Source organism: Synchiropus splendidus, chromosome 5 (genome assembly GCF_027744825.2).
Source record: "Synchiropus splendidus isolate RoL2022-P1 chromosome 5, RoL_Sspl_1.0, whole genome shotgun sequence".
Taxonomy (NCBI): Eukaryota; Metazoa; Chordata; class Actinopteri; order Syngnathiformes; family Callionymidae; genus Synchiropus; species Synchiropus splendidus.
The window spans coordinates 9,477,469-9,501,273 of record NC_071338.1 but is presented as its reverse complement, the minus strand read 5'-3'; the positions used below and the strand labels follow the sequence as shown (position 1 = coordinate 9,501,273).

Sequence of the window (23,805 nt, the reverse complement as noted above, 5' to 3'; positions counted from 1 at the left end):
GGCCACCTGTCAACATATATGTGGAACTCCGTATGGAATGTAACACACACCCGAGGACAGAGGACGGCTGATCAGCATGACTGAAGCGGAGCTCTACCGACTCTACAAAGGGGTCTACATGCCTGTGAACACACACACACCAGCCACTCTCAAATTCAGTGAGGAGTTCTCTTTCCGTCCAGATGATGTTGTTATCGTCACATATCCAAAATCAGGTAAGAGCATACAGCTGTATTTGCATAACTATCGTACTGGCTTTCTCACTTTAATATGAAAAAACATCTGAACAACAATGTATATTGTAACCTGTTACTAATGTGTTTAGAGGCAATTTTGCAAGGTGCCAGGCACAATCTCTAGCTCAATACAAGTGTACTTTGTAAAAAACGAAAATAAGTCAGTTCAATTTTGGCAAATGAATTTTTTCTCCCGCTAGCTGCTTCTGTTTAGACCAGAGTTTGGGAACCTACAGCTAGCAAGCCAGACGTGGTTCTGTAGATCATCATCAGAACCTTTCCCAGAACAAATGGGGCCCATTCAACAGAACTGATTCATGACTCTTGATTTCATTTGTGATCAACAACCATATTTAATCTACTTACACACAAACAAACAAAACTCGTGAAATTACATGAAACCATGTCCTCATTGCAAACATATTTATTTGTCATTGAAAAATCAAACAAGCAGCACCAGGTGCCAGTCATATTCATCAAATTTACTAAAGCAAAAAAAGGGAAAAAAAAATACACTTGATGCCAACTGCTGAGAAAATTGGAAATTCAGAATAAGATAAATATATAAAACATGTCTAAATATCATAAAATGAAAATAATATATTTTGTTTAAACACCAAAGTGTAAATGAAAGTATCAATAAAATGTACAAATTAATTTTCAAAACTGCTTCAATATGTGCTTTCATGAACTGTTTTTACTGTTGGGGGGGGCATCACTTTCTTTAGCATTTTTTCATTTTCTTCTGGAACTTCTCCATAGCTGTTAACTATCACAGATTTGCAGCTGTCAAGTCAATTCAGTGACACACTACTGCCACCATACGTGGCTAATGGATTACAAGTGAGCCTTCCGCAGCCCTCACGGCTCAAAGGTGTAAAATAAAAAACTTTGAGACGACCTATGGTTAAGAATTACTGCTCTAGATGACGAGAGAACCACATCACCAAATACTGCCACCAATGCTGGCTCTGTATAACCGCAGTTTCAGACTGTTTTGGCCCTAGAAGATTTCAGTGACAGCAGCGCTGTGCAAACATGTCCTGAAACAATGCCTTCTCTTTTTCTCTTTTTATTTGTATTCAGTATTAAAAATAAATGGCTCTCATGGAATTGCTTTTATAAAATATGTGGGGGGGCCCTGACAGCGGCTCAAGACACAAAAAGAAATCTGGCTTTAAAACCGAGTGTCTGTTGAACAGGTACGACATGGATGCAGGAGATTGTGCCTCTCATTCTGAATGGAGGAGATGTTGCCACTGTTGAGACAATTCAAAATTGGCTCCGTGTTCCATGGCTGGAGTCATTACCGACCGTCAACCTGAATCTGGACAAAAGGCCATCTCCTCGCATCCTTGCCACACACCTCCAACGCAACATGATGTCACCCTCCTTTTTTGAAGTCCGCCCAAAGGTCAAAGACATTTTTTAATGAATAAAATAAAGAATCGTCCAAATAAAACAGAGCTTTCCTCTCTCATTGCCGCAGGTCATCTACGTCTCAAGAAACATTAAGGACGTCTTTACATCCTCTTTCCATTTTACCTCTATGGCCACCTTTTTAGTCACTCCAGACTCAAAGAGTGACTTTCTCCAGAAATTCATTGATGGGAAAGGTACGTTTGGACTGACTTCTTATTATCATCTTCCTTTGTTACTGAATAAAACAATAACCTTTTCTGCTCTCCAGTTGCATTCGGGTCCTGGTTTGATCATGTGAAGAGCTGGTACAGCTGTGATGATAAGGACAGGATATTCTACATCACATACGAGGAGATGAAGTTGGTGAGACACCTGACTGCAGCACAGATATGCACGTGCACCCACACACACACACACACACACACACGTCTGTCTTCCTACTGTATCTTAGTGGACATCATAATGCTTTCCCCAGCATCTCCCTCTAAACCTAACCTTCTAAAATAAATGGCGAAACTTTTACTCTTTCCCAAACTAAAACCCAATTATAATGACCTTGGCATTTTGAAGTGTTAACCCTAAAAATGAGACTTGACGAAGTGAGGACCAGCCAAAATGTCCTCACTTTGCAAATATGACCTCACTCTGTGGATTACAAAACAGTAGAAGTACAAGAACACGCACACACACACTCAGAACAAATTGAAATCTTTTCTTGTTTTAGGACCTCAAGGATGCTGTCACCAGGCTAGCTGAGTTTTTGGAGAAACCCCTGGACGCTGAGGTGACCGAGAAGATCGCAGACAAGTGCTTGTTCAAGAACATGAGGGAAAACAAAATGTCAAACTACTCCCAGGTTTCCCCTAAGTACTTGGATCAAACCAAGTCAGAATTTCTTCGAAAAGGTGAGTGAAATAGGCACTGACAACTCTAGATTTATTGCGGTTTCTGGAACTACGTTCAATAAGGAATCGGCTTTCTGACCGTTAAGTGTCACGAGGGCTTCGATTATTGCCATGCATGATGGTAATTGTTATATGAGAGTGCAACCAAACATCAAGGAATGATGTTTTAGGCATTTGTATTGTGAGATCTGAAAATTGCTTATATGATCTTAGACATCATTTACAACACTTCTTCCAAACAGAAAAAAGAAAAAAAAAACAATAGATGAAATGATTTAACAATTCCAACATTGAGAATTTACCCTGAACTGAGCTGTCAGGCACATGACCAGCCATCAAGGGTGAATTGTAAATCCTGAACTTTACCCCTCAAAGCCATGTGTTAAGGGCTATGTGTGACTTAGTAATAGGACATCCCATAAATGCAGATAGATCCTCAGACTGGGCGGCATTGCACAAATTCAGTTCAGAAGACGTTGGACAAAAGGAACAGTGAGGTAAATAAATGAAATGGGCCTAAACAAAGATAATACAATGTTTTTGTAATATTTATCTCCATTTACAAAGAAAATTCTTAAATGTGTAGGTTGCTTTCTCTGCTGCTTTGGACGTCCTTTTTTATTGGCTGAGAATACACAAAGCATTTTGGGCAGTCTGGATGTTCCTCAATCATAAAGTAGGTGACGGCGAATCACAAAATTGAGGAAGCTACTTTCCTCAATCTTGCTCCTCTAACCCTTGCACTTTGCGGGAGCGGCCATTTTTGAGGTTGATGACTGAGGTTGAGGATTAAGGAAGGAATTACAATTCACCAGTGTGAAGTCCAGCGTGAAATTGTTTATCTTTGTTGTTTTATCATTATTGCACAGTTGTGTTCTTCGGTGGTGCAAGGTTTTTACCAGACTCATATTAGCGGTGTTCTGTGTTTCAGGTGAGGTGGGAGACTGGAAGAACCTTCTAACAATGGAAGAAGCAGAATACATTGATGCAGTATGCAAGGAAAAAATGAAAGAAGTTAGTTACCACGGCAACAAATTGTAACTATCCTGGTTGTATGATATTGGGCTGCGTCAACTTTTTTCAATCCAGTCCAGTCCAAATCTGAAGGGGGTCCTGCGTTTTTTTCAATTGTGATTGAATCTTGCATCCTCATGGAGTAGTGTTGGACCAATACTGACAATGTGTGCATGACTGTTTATTGCAAATATAAGGTTTTAAGATGTAATGTAGCCTGGCTGACTTGCCTTTAGTTCAGCACCAATTTCAATCTAATGATTGAACCATGTTACTCATTGACCTCTGTTAGAGAATGTTTTTCTATATAATGATGAATGAATAAATAATGTCCAGCCTTAGCTTTTGACCTAAAGCTAATTTGAGTCTATCTGCATCTGACTTACCTAGGATCGACCAATGTGAAACCTCTTTATGACTAATAAATAGAACACTGCAAAGGGAGCTCCAGGGTAGAAGTCCAATGCATTCCTGTAGAGAGTTTCAGAGTCTGAACCCTGAGGCCAATGACAGTGTATATCATGATTTGATCAAAGTTCAACACATGCAAAACACAGCTCTGTGAGATTTGTTTGAGCTGGATGTCTGGGTCATTGTCATCTGCTGCCTTCACTGACCTCAACAATAGAGAAAGACAGCAGAGAAGACTGAGATTGGTTTGTGGCACTATGTGTGCGGTTGTAGGCATCCACAACTTTTGCCAGCAAGTTCTTCCAGTCTGCTTGTTCAGTGTCAGTCAATGTTCCCAAAATGGAGAGGAGGGTTCTGTTGAACTTGTGGACTTGCCCATTACCTTGAGGGTGGTAAGGCATGGTATATGAGCCAAGTCTTTTGAAACTGGGAAAACATCCAGCGCTCAAACTCTGCTCCTATGTCATGGTGAATCCTCACAGGAAAACCAACACTGAGTGCAAACTAATTGAAGACTTTTATGTAACCACTTTTTATAGGAACGGATAATCTAACGCATTACCATTTCAAACCCAGTAATCAGATTAAAGTTACTTACCCCTGAAAGTCAGAAATATAATGATCCTCTGGGGAGCGTGGAGGCGAGTCACAGCCGCCACTTACTGTAACTGCAGCTACTGCCTCCAGGTGACCAACAGGAGACGTGACACACAGACTAACTAACTAACTGAACGTCACTGCTTATGCCTCGGATGAAGGCGGATTCGTTCCAACCACTTTCGGGAGCTGTGACCCAGAAACAGACAGCGTACTCTGATAGAGATACTGTCTTGGGATTCTGCTGGAGATTCCGTAAACGTCAGGAAGACGACACAATTCAGAAGAAAATAAATGGAATGACTCAAGAACCGGAGAATAGGATTCCCGGAGTAAATTGATCACAAACACAATCTTGGCACGGTCAGACTCATATGAACGCGGCTGTAAATCCAAAACTATGTTACACTGTAAAATAAATCTGGAACAGGCTCCGATTTCTCCAGAAAAAAAATTGGGAGAAGGAATAAGGGGCTCATTGTACCTATTACTGGGTGGAACAGAATGGGAGGACAGCTGTTTAACTGCCTCAGACAGCAACTGCAACTCCTTTAAAATAGTTTGGGTTACGTCCTCTAAAGTCCTAACCCTGGTGGCCTGAGTGGCTAGGGCGTCCTGTACCCCTGCTGGGACCATGTCTTTCCGCCAGATCTAACTGTTATGATTCAAGACGCAGGGAGGGATCCAAGTGCAGTGATGAAAGTCACAGGAGGCTGGAGTGAGTCAAATACAACGATTTAATAAAAAAATACAAAAATATATAACAAAAGGTGTCACCGAACTGAGAGAAGAAAGCAGAAAATAAATCCAAACCGTCTCAGAAATAGGGAGTTAGAATGCAAGAAGAGTCTGTAAGGAGAGCAAACACACAATGAGCAGTAAAACACGAAGTAAACTATCGAGGTCGTCAAAATAAACGCACAAGTTGGAAATAACAGAAACAGAGAGAAAACCAAGAAGCCAAGCGGAGCAGTGAGAACAAAGGGAGTCAAAATACAAAAACTCAGAGCACCAGGGTGTAGAAATAGCTGAACAGGATATAATTTAAACGACGGTTAAATGTACGACGGCAGAGAGGAACGAACAGAGCGAATTACCAGTGGGAGCAAAGGAGTCGATCTGGCACACGTTGCTGGAGTCCAGGTGTTTTAAGTAAATATTGTTGTGAAGCCCTCGTGTCACAGTTATGGTACATAATAAAAGGTGCAGTTGACAAAAGTGTATAGTTGTACATCTGACTTGGGACGCACAGTTGCAAGGTGCTTGGTGGTCTCAACAACAAAGTCACAGAACTGTGGCTCGGTGACAAAGATCTGAGTTTGTACCTGTTTGTAGTACTTATGGGCCTGTATCAACTGCATCCTTCCTTCTGTGCACAAGTGCATCAGGACTCGCGCCTATTTCTGGGAAAGAAGGGTTCCCCTGTTATGTCCCTGTGCTGATAATCCCTTGCCGTATCCTCTATTCTCCCCCCATTTAATGGCCTCTGGGCCACATGCTGACTGAAGGTTTCTGTGGATAACACACCTTCTCCACAGTTGACTTTGCAGGACTGGTTATAGATGTGGAGACCACAGCATGCATGATGGTGGAGGTAATCCTTCCAGCCCGTGTGCTGTGCCATATGTCAGACTGCTGTCGTGTGTTCTTTTCCAGTGTAGTTGCCTGTGTGGCTGTCAGTGCTACTACGTGTCCCAGGCCCTCACAGTGTTGAAGCAGGTCTCACAATACACAGCCATCCATTCGAGGGTTGCAAAGATGCAGCAGTGACTTTGGTAGGACACATGGCTGGATGGGGTCAACATAGAGGTGGCAGAATTCCTCCATTACAGAGCACAGTCCAGACCTGTGGGCATGCAAGCGTGCAAGATCCGGACCCTCAATGGCCAGATCAAGTTCCACTTCTCCACAGCTCAGCAGCGCCCCCTGCAAACCACATATGCTGCAAGTATGACCCACGGCTGAATATGGTGTTTCTGACTCATTACTCGTAATATCAAAGGGAGCTATTACTTATTTCATTAAAATTCAAACTAAGTAGGAAAAACTGTATCCTTATTATCAGTAGTGTATATATCAAGCTTTGCTCAACGTTTAACTATTACACACGCAAGTACACAGCGTTGTGAGATTTGACTGGGTTTCAGCTGGAGGTCTGGATGATCTTCATCTCCTGCCTTCACTGGCCTTAACCACACCAGAGACAATTCAGATCGGAATTATCCAGAAAAGACACCAATCCAGTGTTCGGCTTTGCTTGTGTAAGTGTGCAGAGACTCATCTCGGGATTACATGGTCATTGAAAAAATAATCTTGCAAATTTCATAAAGCAAAATTTGTAGTAAATATTAATTGAACACAGATACTAGAGAAGGCATTGTACTGCCCTCTACTGGTAAACTACAGAAACGTGAAAACAGCAGAGGTTTGTGGACTGCAAACGGTGTTTGGGCTCCACAATGAGCTGTTTACTGACAAGCTGAACAGAGCAGAGAACTGGGCAACATGGAAATTTCAGATGGGCAGTAGTGCTCCCCAGCTTGGAGCAAACAGGTGCTCTTATTCAGGAGGAGGATCAGATCTTAACGCTCCGGGTAGATTACCATCTGTTTTGCTTGTGTTTTGGTGCTTTTACTTTGGTGTTTCCGGTCTTGTGTGTTTCCATTTCCTTTTTTGTTCCAGCTTCTTAGCAACACAGCTGGTGCCGATTATCTCATCAAGCCTCCTGGATATCAACTTCTTGGTGCCACACTGTGTGACCGCCAACATTTGCTCAGAAATATTTAAAAGAGGTGTGACGTTTCAAGTTGTGCCGCTGCCTGAAGCTCTTCTTCGATTGGATAATTGCATCGTGTTAATCAGCAATTCGAACCATTGGTTAGAAGAACAACTACACTGACCAGCATCATTTGCTCAAGGTTTTCCAGTTAGTTTTACACCAGGCCGGTGTGCAGCTTTCTACTGACCTACTATATAAGGACCTGACCAAACCTGGGTTATTTTGAGTGAACAAGATGGTCACTGTTTTCTGAAGTGACTCCGAGGGTGCTGTGTCCAGATGCAGGTCAGCAGGGAAACTGCTGAAAGAGTCAAGATGGAAGAGTAAAACATGGAAGTTTACTGTGGAATAGGATGTTGCACTTTTAATGCGTAGAAGTGCACAACATTTAGAAATGTACAGTTGTGGAAATAATTTAGACTCACAAAGTAAAGATGGAGAACAGCTGTAGAGCTGGACACATGTTCGTCTTCATGTGTGTCTGCACAGGCAATAATTTGGCCTCTGGAGTTTAGGAACAAATCAGAGCTGCACCATTCAGGTAAAGTACCTTCAATTGTGGACAATATGAGTGTATGAGTTTGCTTTGGATGACACAATTCACATTGTCCATAGTGCCGGTCTCAGGTCCCCGTGGCATGGAGCTGACTCCTCAGTCACCTGAGGAGACCTCAGTTCATGAAGGTCCTCTTGACCTCACTCGGGTCCCCTACACCACCACCACCTCATCAAAGCAGAATTCTGCAATAAGGCTGGAGCAACAGAAAGGTAGAGTTACTGTTTGAATCAGAGTTATAGAGGATGACACACTGTAATTCTGAACAATAATGTAACAGAGCCACTCTTCTGCTGCTGGAACTCACACGTAGCCACCCTGGTCTATAGGACAAAAACAGGGTGGCTTTCTACAAAGAAGTGGAAAAGGGTCTGGCAACAAAAGGCTACACAATCTCAAATGAGAAAGCTGAAAAAAAGCTGGGAAACCTGATGAGATACAAACAAGCAAAGGACAGGTCCCAAACAACAGGAGAGCGAAGACTCTTGTGGTAGTATTTTGCTGAGTATTATCCACATTGGACATTTAACAGGGCGTTACAGGCTGTCTGCTTTACACAACTATGTGTAGTAAATGGTTTGCATGGATCACAAAGAGTACTGTGTAACATTTGCTACCATACATCTGTTCCCTAGCAAATGGATGACTTGTCTGGTCGTTCTGCGGTAGGGCGTGTGCCACCAAGCACCATCGTGTCAACGCCCCTCATCCCCACCTCTGCTCCTGCTCTTCCTCATAAGGGCAGGAAAAACTTGACCAGACAAGAACATGCCAGAGCAAAGCACATGAAGGAAAAAAGGACGACCTGTGGGGGAAAAAGAGAAAAAAAAAAAAAGCTGTCATCAATGGTCGTGTTACATAAAGATATGCAGCAGGTTGAGCAGCTTCTTGGCACATTGGTGTTTGCAGTTACAAAATAAATATACCATTTATTCACAATAGTGTGTCTGCCTTTTGTTCATGTGTTTAAAAGAACGTATATTCCAAACTAATCAGTGGTTGGCTGGTTCACTTTCTGAATACCATATTGCCTCTAGGGACCACTGAGGCGAGGCGAGATCCCTTGTTTGTTTAGCCTGAGTTCTATAAACGCAGTTACCATGATCTGCCACGTGAAGGCAAAACAGGGGTCTTGATGCTAGAGAAAGTGCCAGTTGCAATATATGGTTTGATATGCAGTTAGTCCGTAACACCACTTTACTATTTCAAAGAAAGTTTAGCACAAACAATCTGCAAACATCCTCAAGTCTATCAGCAGTTTGTGGAACCACAGTCAGTGAAGCTTGGTGACGGCAGGACGGTGGAATCCTTAGGATTTGGAAACATCAAACCAAAAATGGCATTCAAATCTAGTGGAGTAAAAACTGCCCCAATGTATGATGTACAGTATGTTCCCAAGATATCAAGGAATCTTTTCTCAGTGGAACCTATGTCCAGAAAAGGAAATACAGTGCAGTTCAATAACTCTTGCTGCTACATCCGTGGAAAAAAAAAAGGCTTCCAGGAATGGGAACACAGATCTGGTGCATTGTCTAAGCTGGACATCGAGGGAAGTTCACCTGTTTTTCATGGTGCATCAAGTTCGACAGAGGCAGCTGGTCGGTGGCATCAGCTCCTGGGCCACACCAGCAAGCTGAGGGACCTCAAATGAGTGAGAGCAGACAGTCACAAGACTGAGCACAGATAATGGTGTGAAGGGAATTTTAGGAATCCTCGAAGGCTCAAAGTCCACCATGAGATGGCTGTACCCCACACACCTCAGCAAAACAGTGTTGCAGACAGAAAAAAAAATTACACACAGACTGAAGCAGCAAGAAGGATGCTATCTCATGCTGTTGCTTATGCTCATGTCCCAGACACAGAGAGAGGAATACTGGACAACAATGCTGTAAAACTTTGTTTCATGGGGTATGAAAACAATGCCAGAGGCTACCATCTGTTGAGTCCAAATGCAGGTATGTGGCAGGAAGCAGCTGACTTGGAATACGAATCACTGTTGGAAAATATGACATGGGACTAGATGGATTTACCAAAGGATGGGCGAGACAAAAGAGCAGGCTTGTTACTAAAAGCTGCTCAAAGATGTATGACTATGATGAAACGTTTTCACCTGTCATACGGTTCGATTCAGCCCGTACGTTGTTGGCCTTTGCTGTCCAAAGCAGCACATGTAGACCACATGGATGTATGCTTGCAATCCTCAGCGAACACCTGTAAGAGGGAATGCAGTATACATGGAGCAACCAGAGGGATATGTTAAACCAGGACAGGAACATCGAGTGTCACCAGAAGCACTACACTGGAACCCTTCTCCAGAAGTATGGGACGACCAATGCTAATCCCATTCTGACACCTGCAAATGCATTGTGCAAGCACTGAGTGTGGTTCCAAAGTACAACGCAAATCCAAATGCTGCACATTTGGCACCTGTGAAGAAGCGTGGGAGGCCAGGGCCAGGAACTCTGATTGGATTCAGGAAACAGGAAATAACAGGAATAGGAAATAGATTCTTACATAGTGGAGGAGCAGTGAGTTGGCGCAGTCAAATACTAAGTGATCTTGGAGTGAGTGAGTAATTCACCACAGGTGACAGTGATCCTGCAGTGATCAAGGAGCCATCGCAATCGTTTACAATCCTGTCAATCATTGACAAATGACAAATATCAGTTCAGTCTTGAGCAACACTGGATTTGACAGCAGATGTCTTGACAAAGCCACTAACAAGACAGATGTTTGAGTATCTTTGAAGAAAGATTGGATTTTGTCATGTTTATGTCTGTTCAAAAGTGCTTAACACTTCGATATGAAATGCTATAACTGTAAGAAAGGCAAGGTTAAGAAAAACAAACCTCAAATATTGTATCATCCTGACATTATTTGGAGATGGAGAACTGGATTTCTTTTTTAATTCCTCAAGTGCTTTTTTGCCAGTGTAAAATAAACTTGAGAAGGTGATGTACTGTCATCTACTGGTGTCTTTGTAACTTTGTAAAAAAAAGTCTGAATAAATACGAAAACGGGAAAACAAAAAAAATATCGGCCAATAATCATCAATCCCTCAAAACCTCCATGCACAAGCTTCTTGCGACCCACTTTCAGTACCACATGATTTCGCCCTCTTTCTTGTAAAGTTCCGCCAGGTATTAAAAAAACAGGGACAAAAAACACAAACTTGTATAGTTCGTAATTTGTGTTTGCTGCCGTGGAATTCTGTGACCAGACAAGCTGAATTTTTGGAGAAACCCCTGAGTGCTGAGGTGATCAAGCAGGTAACAAACATACATACGCTTGTTCAAGACCATGAAACAAAACAAAATATCTTACTACTCCCAGATTCTCCCACAGTACCTGGACCAAACCAAGTCAGAGTTTCCACAGAATGGTGAGAGAATGAGCCGCTGGGATGTTCGTCCATTAGGAGATGTGACATTTTCACCAGCATTTTCTGGTTTCAAATAGAAATTGCACAGTGACTATCCAGTCTCAAATGCTGATGTACTCGTGTTATTGCTGCAATACAATGCAATAAAAATCGTAATAATAATAATAATTTTTGAGTGACTCAATTCCATCATGACTAATAGCATCGTCTTGTGAGTGAAGATGCGACAGTAAAGAGAACTGTGAAAGTGCCAGATTCATTTGACTGGACATTAAATCCCAACTAGTCAAGTCATACGCTGCTGTATCCTTGAAGTCTAATTTTAGGTTCAGGGATGTGTAAGGCAATAGTGTCTAATGACAACCCACACCGACGGTGGGGTTCTACAAGTGTCTCGTGTTACAGTCCCCTGTGTTTCAGGAGAGGTGGAGAGACTGCAGGACTACTGAAGAATCACAATACATCGATGCCAGACACAAGGAAAAAAAAAGAAAGATGTGTGTTACAATTTTAACACAATTTAGATATGACCATCATGGTTCATGGTGTGCTTTTCCCATTTGCTTCATTTCACTCATTCCAGATCTCAAGTCAAGCCCTATCTCATACAATAATAATAATATAATGATTACAAATAATGTGGCTAAAAGCTTAATTGGAATTTCAAGCATGTCTTATGAAACCATAAACATGCTAACTGCTCACAGAATGAACCACAAGCTGGATTTTGTTCCTGTCTGCTTGTGCTTTCAGCACCTGCGGTAACAGCAGAAACCCCATTTCAAATACTTAAACAGCAAATGTTTGAGATACAACATAAAAGTTAAAACAAACAAACAAAATACTATTTCCACTCAGCTAATTTCCACCCTTTTTTTCTCATATTTATCTGCTAATAACTTGTGAGACTCACTCAGGATCACTTCCAGTTAATGGGGACACATGAAACCCTCATTTCAACTCAATTTGCGTCTGTTTGCGTTCGAGAAGTTCTGATGTTGAGTTGATGTGATCTCACAACTTTGAATAAAACCCTCAACAATGTGACGTTTTCCTTTGTGATCCACACTATTCTGTCATTCTACATTTTAAATGCAACAAAGAAATGAAACTAAGCATCTTTTGTTGCAGAAAAGCAAGCCATTATGACTAAGACAATGCAGTCGTTTAATGTCAACAACAAGTGTTGACATGAGGCACGTTCACGAGCACTTGAAGAACAGATGAGCACATGGTAACTGACGATAAAATCTTGCTTCATTTGAACTTTTTTTGATTTTTTTTTTTTACATTTCGGTTGTCATTATTGGATTAGGTTGTTTGTCTTTGTTCAAATAAACAATAACAACTTCATATTTTTATATCCCTCTGCAGGAAATCCACTACTCGGACCAGAGAGCAGACGACTTTCGCCTGCGTTATATAAACCAGGGAGGAGCGGAAGTGTCTCGTCTAAACTGCGGACTGGAGAAATGACGGAGGCAGAGCTTTACACTGTCTACAAGGGGGTGTTCGTCCCGTCACATCTGCACCCCCAAAACAGCCTCAAATATTACGAGGAGTTCACTTTCCGACCGGATGACATTCTGATCGTCACATATCCAAAGTCAGGTGAGTTTCAAGCACTTTTTCATCGATGGCGACGCGAAACTGACGGCATCTGATGGTGGGGTGTGCTCACCGCACGAAAGACCTTGAACCTTTTCCCTTTTGCTTCTATTCCTTTAGTGTTTCAGTTAAAGTTTGAAGGCACTTGTTTACTGGCGTTTATGCGTTTGCGTTTCAAGGCAGAGCATCCTGCAGGGGGCGCTGGAGCCGTATACGAACATACGATTTATTTTTTTTATTTTTTCCTTTAACGTGTTTTAAACACGAAAATATAAATTAAATAAAACAATTAAAACGGGGTGGGAAAATAGTAAGATTTGCAATAAAAACTGGGAGGATTGGGGATATGAAACATCTCGAACATATATGAATAAAATCTTCTCAAGCATCCTTGAGTTAAGCAGTAGATGTTGAGAACATATTCTTTTGTACAGTTCATTATAGAGAGCTGGACACCACAGCAACAAAACCAGTGTGGCTGCTTGCTTTTGTCTTTGATGAGCTGGAACATGGGTTTGCACTGGCATGAAGGAGTATGTAGGGAACAGCTGTTGCCCACTGGCTGCACTGCCAGTGATGGGTTGACGTAGTTTAACATAGTAAAAAAGCGGATTGACTCTAAAGAGGCAGAGTTATCCATCCTTATATTAGTCACCAACAGATTTCATTCAAGTTAAATTGCTGCCTGTCTCTCGCCCACTCTCACTCTCTGCTGGACAAACACAAAGCAAGAGATAAGAGCGAGGCCCTGAAGAGGGTGGGTGAAAGAGGAAATGGTTTATGGAGTCTAGGCTAAATATCTAAAACTGAATACATATTCAGTACAATCACCATTTGTTCAGGTACAACATGGATGCAGGAGATTCTTCCTCTCATCATGAGCGGTGGAGACCCTGCATCGGTGGAGACTCTTCCAAATTGGGATCGCGTGCCATGGATGGAGGAGATGCGTGCCTGTGTCCTGAACTTGGAAGAAAGGCCGTCTCCTCGAATCTTCGCCACACATTTCCACTACAACATGATGCCGAAATCCTTCTTTGAAGTCCGGCCAAAGGTAAAACCTGGTAGCTGGCAAGCCATGGCACTGGTCTAGACTCGAACTAGAGCACCCCTGGAAGTCACCCAGGAAGTTTGAACTCAATCCTTATGAGTCATTTCAAGATGAAAGCCTTTTGAATATTATGCTTATTAATATATATGTCTATTTATTTACCATGATGTTTAAGAGAATCCCTAGGGTTGACCACTATTCCACTGGTCTAGACTCAAACTTGAGCACCCCAGGAAGTCACAGAGGACGTTTGACCTTAATCCTCTGTGTCATTTCAAAACAAAGGCCTTTTGCTTATTCACCATGGATGTCTATTTATTTAAAATGATACTTTGGAGAATCCCTCAGGTTTGACCACTATGTCATTGCTCTGGACTCAAACTAGTGGAGCATCGATCCACCAAACATTAATTGAACATGTTCATATGTTATGTTAACAATGTTCAGAAGCTAGAAGACGGGAACTGTGTGGAACCATTCAATAATTTTTAAGAACTGCTTTCTGTTATTCTGTAGTGTGAATCCCACTGTTCCTCGTGCCCTGTCTTCATGGCACTACGTGCAGTAGCTGTCGTCTTGGAAAGTTTGTTGCGCTAGCTATCAGGCCCAGGTCTTATTCAGTGGCATTAGCTTGTCATTAGGAAAAATGTGACCTAATGCTTATTTAATTCCTATTTCTCCAAGTCTTACTACTAAACAAACTAAATGTGAAAGTTTCTAACTGGTTACAAATCGCTGTATTTTTCGTATCAGATGCGAGTTCATACCACAAGGGAGCGCCTTTTTTAAGCAGAAGAAGTCATTTTTGCTGTTTCCAATTCCTCAGGTCATCTACGTGATGAGAAATCCGAAAGATGTGTTTACATCCTCCTTTCATTATTATGGGATGGCATCATACCTGGTAGATCCTGGTCCCAAAGCTGAATTCCTCCGGAAGTTTCTCGATGGTCAAAGTACGCCTTTTTTATTTTGTCTGTGCAATAGCCATCCATTTTAAATGTAATAAATTAAATGTAATCATGTTAATTCTCTGTTCTCCACAGTCATGTTTGGGTCCTGGTTCGATCATGTGAAGGGGTGGCTGGCCTCTGATAACAAGGAGCGAGTGATGTACATCTCCTATGAAGAAATGAAAATGGTGAGATCTCACTTATAAGCACAGACTTCTGAATGTTGAGCGATGGGATTGGTTTCCTTTTTGCAGGACCTGAAGGACGCTGTCACCAGAATGGTTCAGTTTTTGGGAAAATCTCTGGAGGCTGACGTGATTGAGAAGATAGCTGATCGGTGTTTGTTCCACAACATGAAGCAAAACAAGATGTCAAACTACTCTTTGGTTGGCCGGGAATACATGGACCAGGAAAAGTCAGAATTCCTCAGAAAAGGTGCATAAAGTCCAACCACTATCTTGACACACTTGCTGAACTATTTATTTTACTATATTTCATGTTATTTGTCTGACATCGCAGTCGTTTTCCTGGGGGAGAGGTCTTTTTATTGCCCTCCATCTCTTTCTTGCATCAGACAATGGTCTGTGAAATGTTCAAAAAATTCAGGGAATGAACTTTACGTGTTTCTATTCAGACAAATATTAGCCTCTCAGTCAGTAAACAGTGACTGCCCGTCCTCATTTAGGTAGACACACACACGCACGCACAGGTTTGTCACACCATCTTTGTGGGGCCCTCTCATTGCCAGAATGCGTTCCCTAGCCGATAGTCTTTCCTGAACATCCTAATGACCCAGTTATTTTGAAGTCTTCACCCTCAAATTGAGGCTTAATCTTGTGTGGTCCAGCAAAAGGGCCCAACAAACACCATAAGGTCCTCACAAGGATAGTGTTTTGTCAAGAATTGGTCCCCACAAGTGAGGATCTACTCGGTACACTCCTACACAGCAACTGTCCAGGTCCACCGACACACACACTCATACTCTGTGACACCCAAAGCTCTCCACAATGGTGCATCATCTGGAATGAAGTGAACTTGGAATCTGGTTTGAATAAATGAGAGATAAACATACAGGTAGGTGGCTTAGGTGGTTGGAGGTTTGGCAGCCACTTGGCAGCAGTGGCTACTGAAGTACCTTAACCAGGTTGTTGAACAGTGAAGAGGGCATTGCAGACAGAGCTTCAGTCCCAGCGGGACTCAATGCAGGTGAATTAGAACTAGTATAGTCAGTTAGATGTCGTAAATAAGAGTCTTCTGATCTGACAGTAGAAAAAACGTAAAGACCCTTGTATGTAGGAGGCGTGTACATCTTCCAGCCTGTGATTTTTTTGTACTGACCATTGAGTGTTGTGTGTTGCAGGGATTGTTGGGGACTGGAAGAATCTGCTGACAGTGGCAGAATCAGAACACTTTGACCAAGTTTTCAGAGACAAAATGAAAGATGTGAAGTACAAGTTTTTGTGGGATTAAACAAGATGTAGCTGTCCTCACGCAGAGTCAGTTATGAGTTTTTTCTTCACTATTTGACTGAAAGGATCGCTTCCAGATGTGGACTGTACTATTTGTGTGAAGGAAAGAAATCAACCGTCTATATCAAATCATGAACTCATGTAAAGCAATATATGTATGAATGCTTCTCAAACTTAAGAGATCACTTAAGTAGTCTTATTTTTCCAGGAGCTCATTGGTTTTAAAATGTGGTGTTGGGACGGTGTCTTTGTATGGTGCACGGTGATGTTTTGTGTTGGATAAAATTTGTTCTCTGACCTTGGATCTCTTTTTTTGTCACTATTGTCTGTTGTTGGTGACTTGAATGATATGACGCTGATGGCCGAGATGAGAAAAGCAATCTTAGCTTTGCTAAGATCAGAGGAACGTCCAACACTAAGCTAACTTTGATTCAGGTCTTCATGGATCAAATGAAATATGACCACTTTTATACTCCTTACCTACTTAAAAGATACTTAGCCTGTTCTGAAGGAACAATCACTGGATCAAACCCGGTAAATCTGTGACGTAAGTTTCTCATATTCTTGCAGTAGTTTTTGTAAGGGGAGAAAGTTGTAGCATTCAAATCTCATGTCCTCTCACTCAAATGTCTTCATGAATGAGCATAGATATATTGGTTCTGTTGAAATATACCTTGTTCTTCTAGCCAAAAGATGAAGAGTGTCATGAGTAATAGGTGAAGTAAGTTTGAAGAATGGGGAACAAGTTGCAAGTCCTTTGGCGTCGTCAGTACTCTGCCGAGCATGTTACTGCTCTTCTGGAACCTTTTGGCCTGAAGGTTCACCACACATGGGCTGTGAAACTGACTGCCACACCTGTGGATTTCAAATGTGAACAAACAGGAACATACAGTATCGAAGGGGTGGAGTCAAGAAGCAGCATCAAACCCCACCCGAAAATGATGTATTGTTGACCTTTACTAAGAGAGTATAAACCCAGTTCATCATGATCTCTATATTCATTTAACTATTCATGTAATGAGTTGACCAACGTCCCATTCCTCAGTGTCTGACCCTGATTTCTCTCACAAGAGTGAGTTGTTGCTTCCATATTGACAGTTTGAACAAAAATAAACTTGCTCCCCTTCCACTAAAACTGCTTGTGACTTCCCTCTTCAGGCGCGTATGTTGACAATTGGTACCTCCAGTGACGTCACACTTCCGAGAACCTAATCAAAGTCACAATGTATCTTATGACCGTATTTAAAGGGAAATTTTATTGAATTGTTTTTGTGTAAACAGAATGAAAACACAGTATTTCATCTATGTCATTATTTATGGTTGATGTTTAATTGTTAGGTAATCGATGCTTGTGTGAGAACTCACATTATGGAGGAGGCCCAGGTGCAGGCAGTTGAGAGAGGAAAAAACAAACTGTTCATTCAAGCAACAATGGATATAGCATAAGCTAGGATCACGATCTGGTGCTGCCTCAAACTCCAGCTAACCCTCAAGAGTGTGGAGGTTCTCATCAGGGAAGAAAAAAACAGAACACAGGTGCCGCAAGAGGTGAAAGAGAGTGAAAGCATCTGGAAGCTCTTGTGACAGCTTGTTGATTAACCTGACCGATTGACTCATGTGTGCCCCTACAATATCTACTATACTACTACTACTACTACTATAGCCACATCTCTGCCTCACGATGGCTGGTGACAATGCTGAGGAGCTGAGGCTTCTTCAGATGATTGGAACCCCTCGGTACCCTCGTCGAGGCCCAGCAACAGGGGATCAGAAAAAGTCACATGCGACCTCTCAGCAAAGCGTAGGGACTGAAATGTACATGCCCCACGCAGAATCACAGCTCTTCTTAAGAAAAGACAGCATTTTTGCAGAGAAATGCTACAAAGGCATTTTTGGTGGTCTATTATTCCAACCTCTTAGTCTTCATTGAAACTTTAGACTGTGAAAGCGAGATCAAAATGAAGCAAGGCAAGAGATGTGAGCAGCACTGTTCTTCAAACTGCAACAAACACGGGCATGTACGAACCAGTGAAGGTATTCATTCATGCTATGCTCTTAAAGAAAATGCCATTCCAAGTCAGACACTGAGCTTTCTTTACATGTCTCATCCAGACAGTCGAAGGCCAAGAATTGTGGAATAATTCTTCTGAAGCAGCCTCTAAAAAAACATCACAGTGGACAAAAAAACAGTGCCTTGTTACATTTCTGTTCAACTCAGCATTGCATATACAAGTAGTCTGACGTCAGGAACTCCATCCAAGTCAGTTCCTTTGGCCGAGTGTCCAGGAATGAGACAGAGTTGTAGATTTTATCAGTTAACAAGAAATGGTGCGCTCACAAGTATTCTAGTCCCATAGAAATTTGCGTTTGACGTCCTTCATTTTATCTTTGTAAACAACGTCAAAGATCTCCGCTTCCGCCACAGTCAGCTGGTTCTTCCAATCTCCAGCAATTCCTGCAACCCAACCATGAAAAGTCTGGAATCTGGTCTACCTTTAAATCGACAAACACACATAGTATTGAGTGATGTTTTGTTGACAGAATTTACCTTTACGAAGACATTCAGACTTTGTCTGGTCAAATAGCTCTGGATGTAAGCTGTAGTTGGACATGTTCTTCTTCATGTTTCTGAACAGGCACCTCTCTGCTATCTTCCCGATCACCTCTTTGTCCAGGGTTTGTTCCAAAAACTGAGTCCTCAAGATCCTCAAATACAGAGACACATTTAGCTGCTGAGCAAATCTAGTGATGGCTGTATTGACAGCGGGGCATGGTATTAGTAAGGTGGGTGTGTAAGGGTTTTGAACACACAGCCCAGTCTCATGAAGCAATCGCTGGATCAAACCCCACACACAGCAGGTGGATGATGAACTATTTTGGAATGTAACCGATTGAACTGATAAACCTGAAGGTGCAGAACAGATGCGTGTCCAAGTGACTGAAAGCAGAGATTAAATACTTTTGCTTGTAGAAACAAATTGTAATTCAGAGATTGAAAACATAGCTGGGCACACACCACGATCATCTCCTCATAGCAGATGTGAAGTATGTGGCCACTGGCATCATAGTTCAGCCAACTTTTGAGATGATGAAACCAGGAGCCATACATAACTACAGGGAGACAAGCAAAGTAATAGTCATTAGGCCAAGAAACTCATTATTGTCGTCTTCATCCCTCAGGTTGTGGCAAAGATTCAGAAGCTGGGAGGTCCTCGAGACTTTGGAGGCAAGTCCTGCCATCCGCGTCTTTGGGGACTGCCCCCTCCAGAGGTCGGGATCACTCATCTGGGTCCCAAGCGACAGAGGCCCGGATCACAAGCATCTCAATCTTTCAATCAAGTTTCTAAACATCGAATCGTGTTGTCTCCTAGTAATTAGTCAGGTCACGTATGTGAGAGCCATAGAAAAAGAATAGGACACCCCCCTGATATTTTCTTCATTTGTATTTGTGTTCATATACGACTCATTGGTTTAATCACTATCACACACAGCCATGCGCTGGGGGTTTTGTCCAGCAGGTGGCGTGTTGATGTGAGTCGATGGACTTGTACCAGGAACGTTGCTGGTGAGGTCTCACCACTAAACACATTGACACTGCATGTGTGTATTCGCAGTTTATTTAATCCCCGTCACGTCAAGTGCGTAAAACGTAGGTGAATGTGCTCATGACTTGACTCGTGTTACTTCTGCATTGGCCCGTGTGTGTGAAGAGTTGCTACACAGCTACACAGTTGACATGACTTGATATACTGGGGATCCAGCGCGTGCATCAGGGCAGGTGTCCCTATGGATGTGTCCAGCGATACGTGCCCACTTTATGGATGCATCCCTTTTGAGTTGGGGAGGCACCTTAGACAGTGCAGGAGGCGCCTTAAATAAATCTCCTGGAACTAATGGTGGTAGAGAAGGTTCTTCTTCACTGATGAGACGTCACATAGTGGTGAGATCAGACAACTCAACAGTAGTAGAGTGTTATCTCAAGGGAGATAAAGAAGAAGTGAGAGCAAACTCCCTACAGAGAGTGGCTCCTCGTCCCCTGACATGGGCGGGACATCACTCGTCTTCTAAACCTGGTGTGGACACAATGTCCAGAGGAGGCGCTCTGGCGAACAAATGGCAGCTTGCTCTAGATGTAGTAGAGGTGGTCTTGGAGCGGGCTCCGGACAGTCCAGGGACCAGGTGGTTTCCACTGTCATCTGTGCAGTTCTCATCCTAAAAGGTACAAAAGAGCTGATGGTACTAGGTGGTTTGAGACCTGGTGTGAAACCAGGGGTCTCACACCGACGAGCTGTCCTGTTTCAAGAATTCTTTCATTCTCCCAGGAGTTGCTGGATAAAGGACGAGCGGCATCGGCACTGTATCTGCAGGCCACCAAGGACACGGACACTTCTCTGTTAGAAGCCACCCGATGTGTGGAATCTGATTCCCTGATGGAGCTTACAGGTGGTTCTGAAAGGTCCATGTAAACCTCCATTTAAACCAAATAAACTTTAATCAGTACTCACTGTCACACTAACAACAACCACCCAGACAACCAGCAATAAAAATATTAAATGCAGCACGCTGTAACCACTTATTACTGTGAAACCTTTTTCAAGACGTATAGTCAAGTGAAGCGATTTTCAACTAAACAGCAGCTTGGCAACTTCAAGACAATGCTAAAATACCTGACATGAGAAAACTATGGGACAATCACATCAGCTGTTTATAAGTATCAAAATGAAGAATAAACTTTAATGTCAACTAAAAATAAAGTCTGCAGACTTAGCATCCACCAAATTTGCTTAAACAACCTCTTCTGCCTAAAGTCAACATCACCATCATAAGAGACAAGTAACATTGTTGTCTATGGTTGTGTTTTAATTTTGGAACGTTTACACAATCACTGATTTTGACACATATTTTAATTTTTATTGCTGTGTTTTGGGGTTGACAACTGATGCGCAAGGAGTTTTACAGTCAACCAAATGTACAGATTCCTGAGTGCCAAAATTCAATATAAAAATCTAGAAAACAGTCACCCCTCAATAGAACAACTGTTTGACATTAACAACACGTTTTGCCACAGAATGCAGAACATGTGCTTCACTTGAAATCCTAATGATTCAACAGGCAAGTGATGAAGGCTGCGTTTGGTGTCAGTATAGGACGCACTTTCTATATCACGCCCTTGGAGTGAGGATGGGTTGATCAATGCAGTTTGGGTCACGTGCCCCGATGCTTCATGAGGCCTCCTCTACCCATCACTACCTTGGAAAACCATCCAGTAGCAAAAGGGATCACATTTAGGAAATTCCTTGTTGGCTTTCAGTCGCTCAGTGGCTGAAGAAAATAGGAAGGTGATGCACTGAAAAGGCAACACTGCACCCTGCAATACATGGTTTCTTGCTCTGTCTCTGTGTGGACAGGCCTCAGTGACTGGCAGTGTCCCAGAAGCCAAGTCTGGATTAGAGATCTGAGTTCACCAAATTAGAATGTGAGATTCCTTCATCAAAAGCGGATGAAGGATCATGGTATTTATTAAATCAAATCAAAGAAGAAAACAGAAAAGAGGTCAAAGAGTTACAGTACAACTGCTCTATATCACTGAAATATCAGAGTTTAGAATTGTGATGCAGATGAACTTTGGACAGGCGTGGCAGGTGAACTCTGAACGTGACTGTTGTAGCTCTCATGGCCACTCCTAGATTCTGTCCTGTTTAAACTTTTTTGACTTGCAACAAAAGGTGTTAAAAAAAAGTGAGACATCTTGAACTTTGAGGTGGGTTTGGGTTCATCCTGCCTGTCTAGCTCTTTTCAGCAGATGAGGAGGAAATGTACCCCTAAAACCACACACATCTGTGTTATTTTTATATCATCGCACCCTCACTGGGCGTATTCATCTATCAGATTGTGTTTTTATGAGCATGATCAGAAGGAAGTGAACTCAGCTGGAAGATTCACCTACAAACATGGACACAAGTCTTGAGACAAGAGGACAGCTGCTCACAGGTCAGTGACTTTCTGAATGTCCACTTAAGAGTGTGAACAGCTGAATCAGGATTGTGGTCATGAGGTGAACGGATGAATGAGAAGACTCCCTAGCGTAAAACAAAGCTGTTTTTTTTTTTCATAGAATCAAATCAAGAAAAGAATCAAGAATCAAAGAAAAACTATATGAAGTGAAGTCAAATGAACTCAAAGTCAGTGAAAATTCAAAGCTGCAGTGTTTGCGCGACCCCCTCCAGTATTGATGTTTTATTAGAATCTTGATGGACTGTTGTTGTGTGAGGGGAAATATCATTAGAGCTTTTGGGTGCAACTTGGGTTTTCTGTGTTAAATAGGTTTTAGCAGGGTGCGTGAGTGTGCAGCATTATTGAACCCCGTGTGTTGCCATGGTGAGTCGATTGACGTTATATATGCCACTTGCAGTGCGGGTGTTGATGAAAGCGATGAAAGGGAGCCACTGGTATTGATTCCTTTGCCGTCCTCCCCCAACTTGTGTACTCTTAACCAGTGTTGGGCAAGTTACCTTAAGTTAGTAACTTAGTTGCAGTGACTAGTTAGCTCGTTCAAAAGTAACTTTGTTATTTCAAGTTACTCTTGTACTTACTAGTGTAGTAACTAGTAACTAGTGGAGTAACTAGTCACTTTCAAAGTGACTTACTAGCGAAAGTGATTTTTTCATTGTATATTGGAGGAGGGTTCAAATATAATCATCTTAGAACAGTCGCGGTCATCGGCCTGCTAAACTAGATAATAGAAAGACTATTGATCTATAAGCTCTAACCCACTTCAAATGCAATCCTAATACAAAGTCTCTACTTAGTGACCTAAAGGTGCAATGGCAGTGTGAGTGCAAGTGAATGAATGACAATATGGAAACTTTTGATGGGCATCATTTAGATTCCCACACCTGCACCGTCATCGATTGCAGCCATTTTTTTTTTCACATGTGCGGCCCTGCGTCACGTGACTAATGTGGGCTTCACGTCCACCACGGAAGCTTTTCATACATATTATGGACCATGCTTTTTAAGAGAGAGAGTTGTGAATATGAAGTAACGAGTAACAAGCATGTTTAGATCACAGTCATGATAAACGCAGCGGTCACGTGGCTCAGAAAAGACAGTGGACTCAATTGCAGGAAGTAATAGAGGCAAGGCGGGTTAATGGAAGAACAGTGTTTAATTAACAAAAATGGCAGCCAAGACAAACAGGACGCAGCCCAAAGTCCATAACAATAACAAAAGAGGTCTCCAACGGAGAACAAATGACGGGAATTGTGCAAAGTCCAAACAAGAGTTCACACGGGAGATTGGGCACGAGGAGAAGCAGGAACTAGAAAATGAGAAATCAAAGTTAGGATGAAACTTACTAAAATACTAGGGCATATAGGGCGCAGGGCAAACCAGGAGGAACAATAGAGATCCGAATGATGAATC

The 23,805-nt window shown here is 42.2% G+C and overlaps 3 protein-coding genes across 3 annotated transcripts in view; all 3 read left to right on the top strand.

Annotated features, from left to right (window-relative positions):
• The first annotated feature begins 76 nt into the window (after positions 1-76).
• LOC128759307 (sulfotransferase 1B1-like) lies at positions 77-11,751 on the top strand. The gene is made up of 9 exons (XM_053866184.1): positions 77-215; positions 1,439-1,650; positions 1,726-1,852; positions 1,927-2,021; positions 2,383-2,563; positions 3,495-3,600; positions 7,268-7,377; positions 7,980-8,132; positions 11,723-11,751. Exons 1-9 carry the CDS (start codon positions 77-79, stop codon positions 11,749-11,751), a joined length of 1,152 nt encoding a protein of 383 aa, XP_053722159.1.
• Positions 11,752-12,736: 985 nt separating this feature from the next.
• LOC128759267 (sulfotransferase 2B1-like) lies at positions 12,737-17,425 on the top strand. Its single transcript, XM_053866095.1, has 6 exons — positions 12,737-12,913; positions 13,753-13,964; positions 14,788-14,914; positions 15,005-15,099; positions 15,166-15,346; positions 16,272-17,425. The coding sequence occupies exons 1-6, from the start codon at positions 12,775-12,777 to the stop codon at positions 16,379-16,381; spliced, it is 864 nt and encodes a 287-aa protein (XP_053722070.1). The 5' UTR covers positions 12,737-12,774; the 3' UTR covers positions 16,382-17,425.
• Positions 17,426-18,061: 636 nt separating this feature from the next.
• The window catches only part of LOC128759306 (NACHT, LRR and PYD domains-containing protein 5-like), a 31,586-nt gene continuing 25,842 nt past the window's right edge, over positions 18,062-23,805 (top strand). The window contains exons 1-3 of the mRNA XM_053866183.1: positions 18,062-18,181; positions 19,561-19,650; positions 20,703-20,823. Coding sequence (XP_053722158.1) covers positions 18,062-18,181; positions 19,561-19,650; positions 20,703-20,823 — 331 coding nt within the window. The remainder of the gene's footprint in view (positions 18,182-19,560; positions 19,651-20,702; positions 20,824-23,805) is intronic.

What these genes read in the sequence shown, in the direction of transcription:
- LOC128759307 (XM_053866184.1), top strand. Translation starts at nt 77, where the DNA reads ATGACTGAAGCGGAGCTCTACCGACTCTACAAAGGGGTCTACATGCCT. An exon ending in CATACGAGGAGATGAAGTTG is followed by an intron (nt 2,022 to 2,382) that starts GTGAGACACCTG and finishes TTCTTGTTTTAG; the next exon opens with GACCTCAAGGATGCTGTCAC. An exon ending in GTCAGAATTTCTTCGAAAAG is followed by an intron (nt 2,564 to 3,494) that starts GTGAGTGAAATA and finishes TCTGTGTTTCAG; the next exon opens with GTGAGGTGGGAGACTGGAAG.
- LOC128759267 (XM_053866095.1), top strand. Translation starts at nt 12,775, where the DNA reads ATGACGGAGGCAGAGCTTTACACTGTCTACAAGGGGGTGTTCGTCCCG. An exon ending in GAAGTTTCTCGATGGTCAAA is followed by an intron (nt 14,915 to 15,004) that starts GTACGCCTTTTT and finishes TGTTCTCCACAG; the next exon opens with TCATGTTTGGGTCCTGGTTC. An exon ending in CCTATGAAGAAATGAAAATG is followed by an intron (nt 15,100 to 15,165) that starts GTGAGATCTCAC and finishes TCCTTTTTGCAG; the next exon opens with GACCTGAAGGACGCTGTCAC.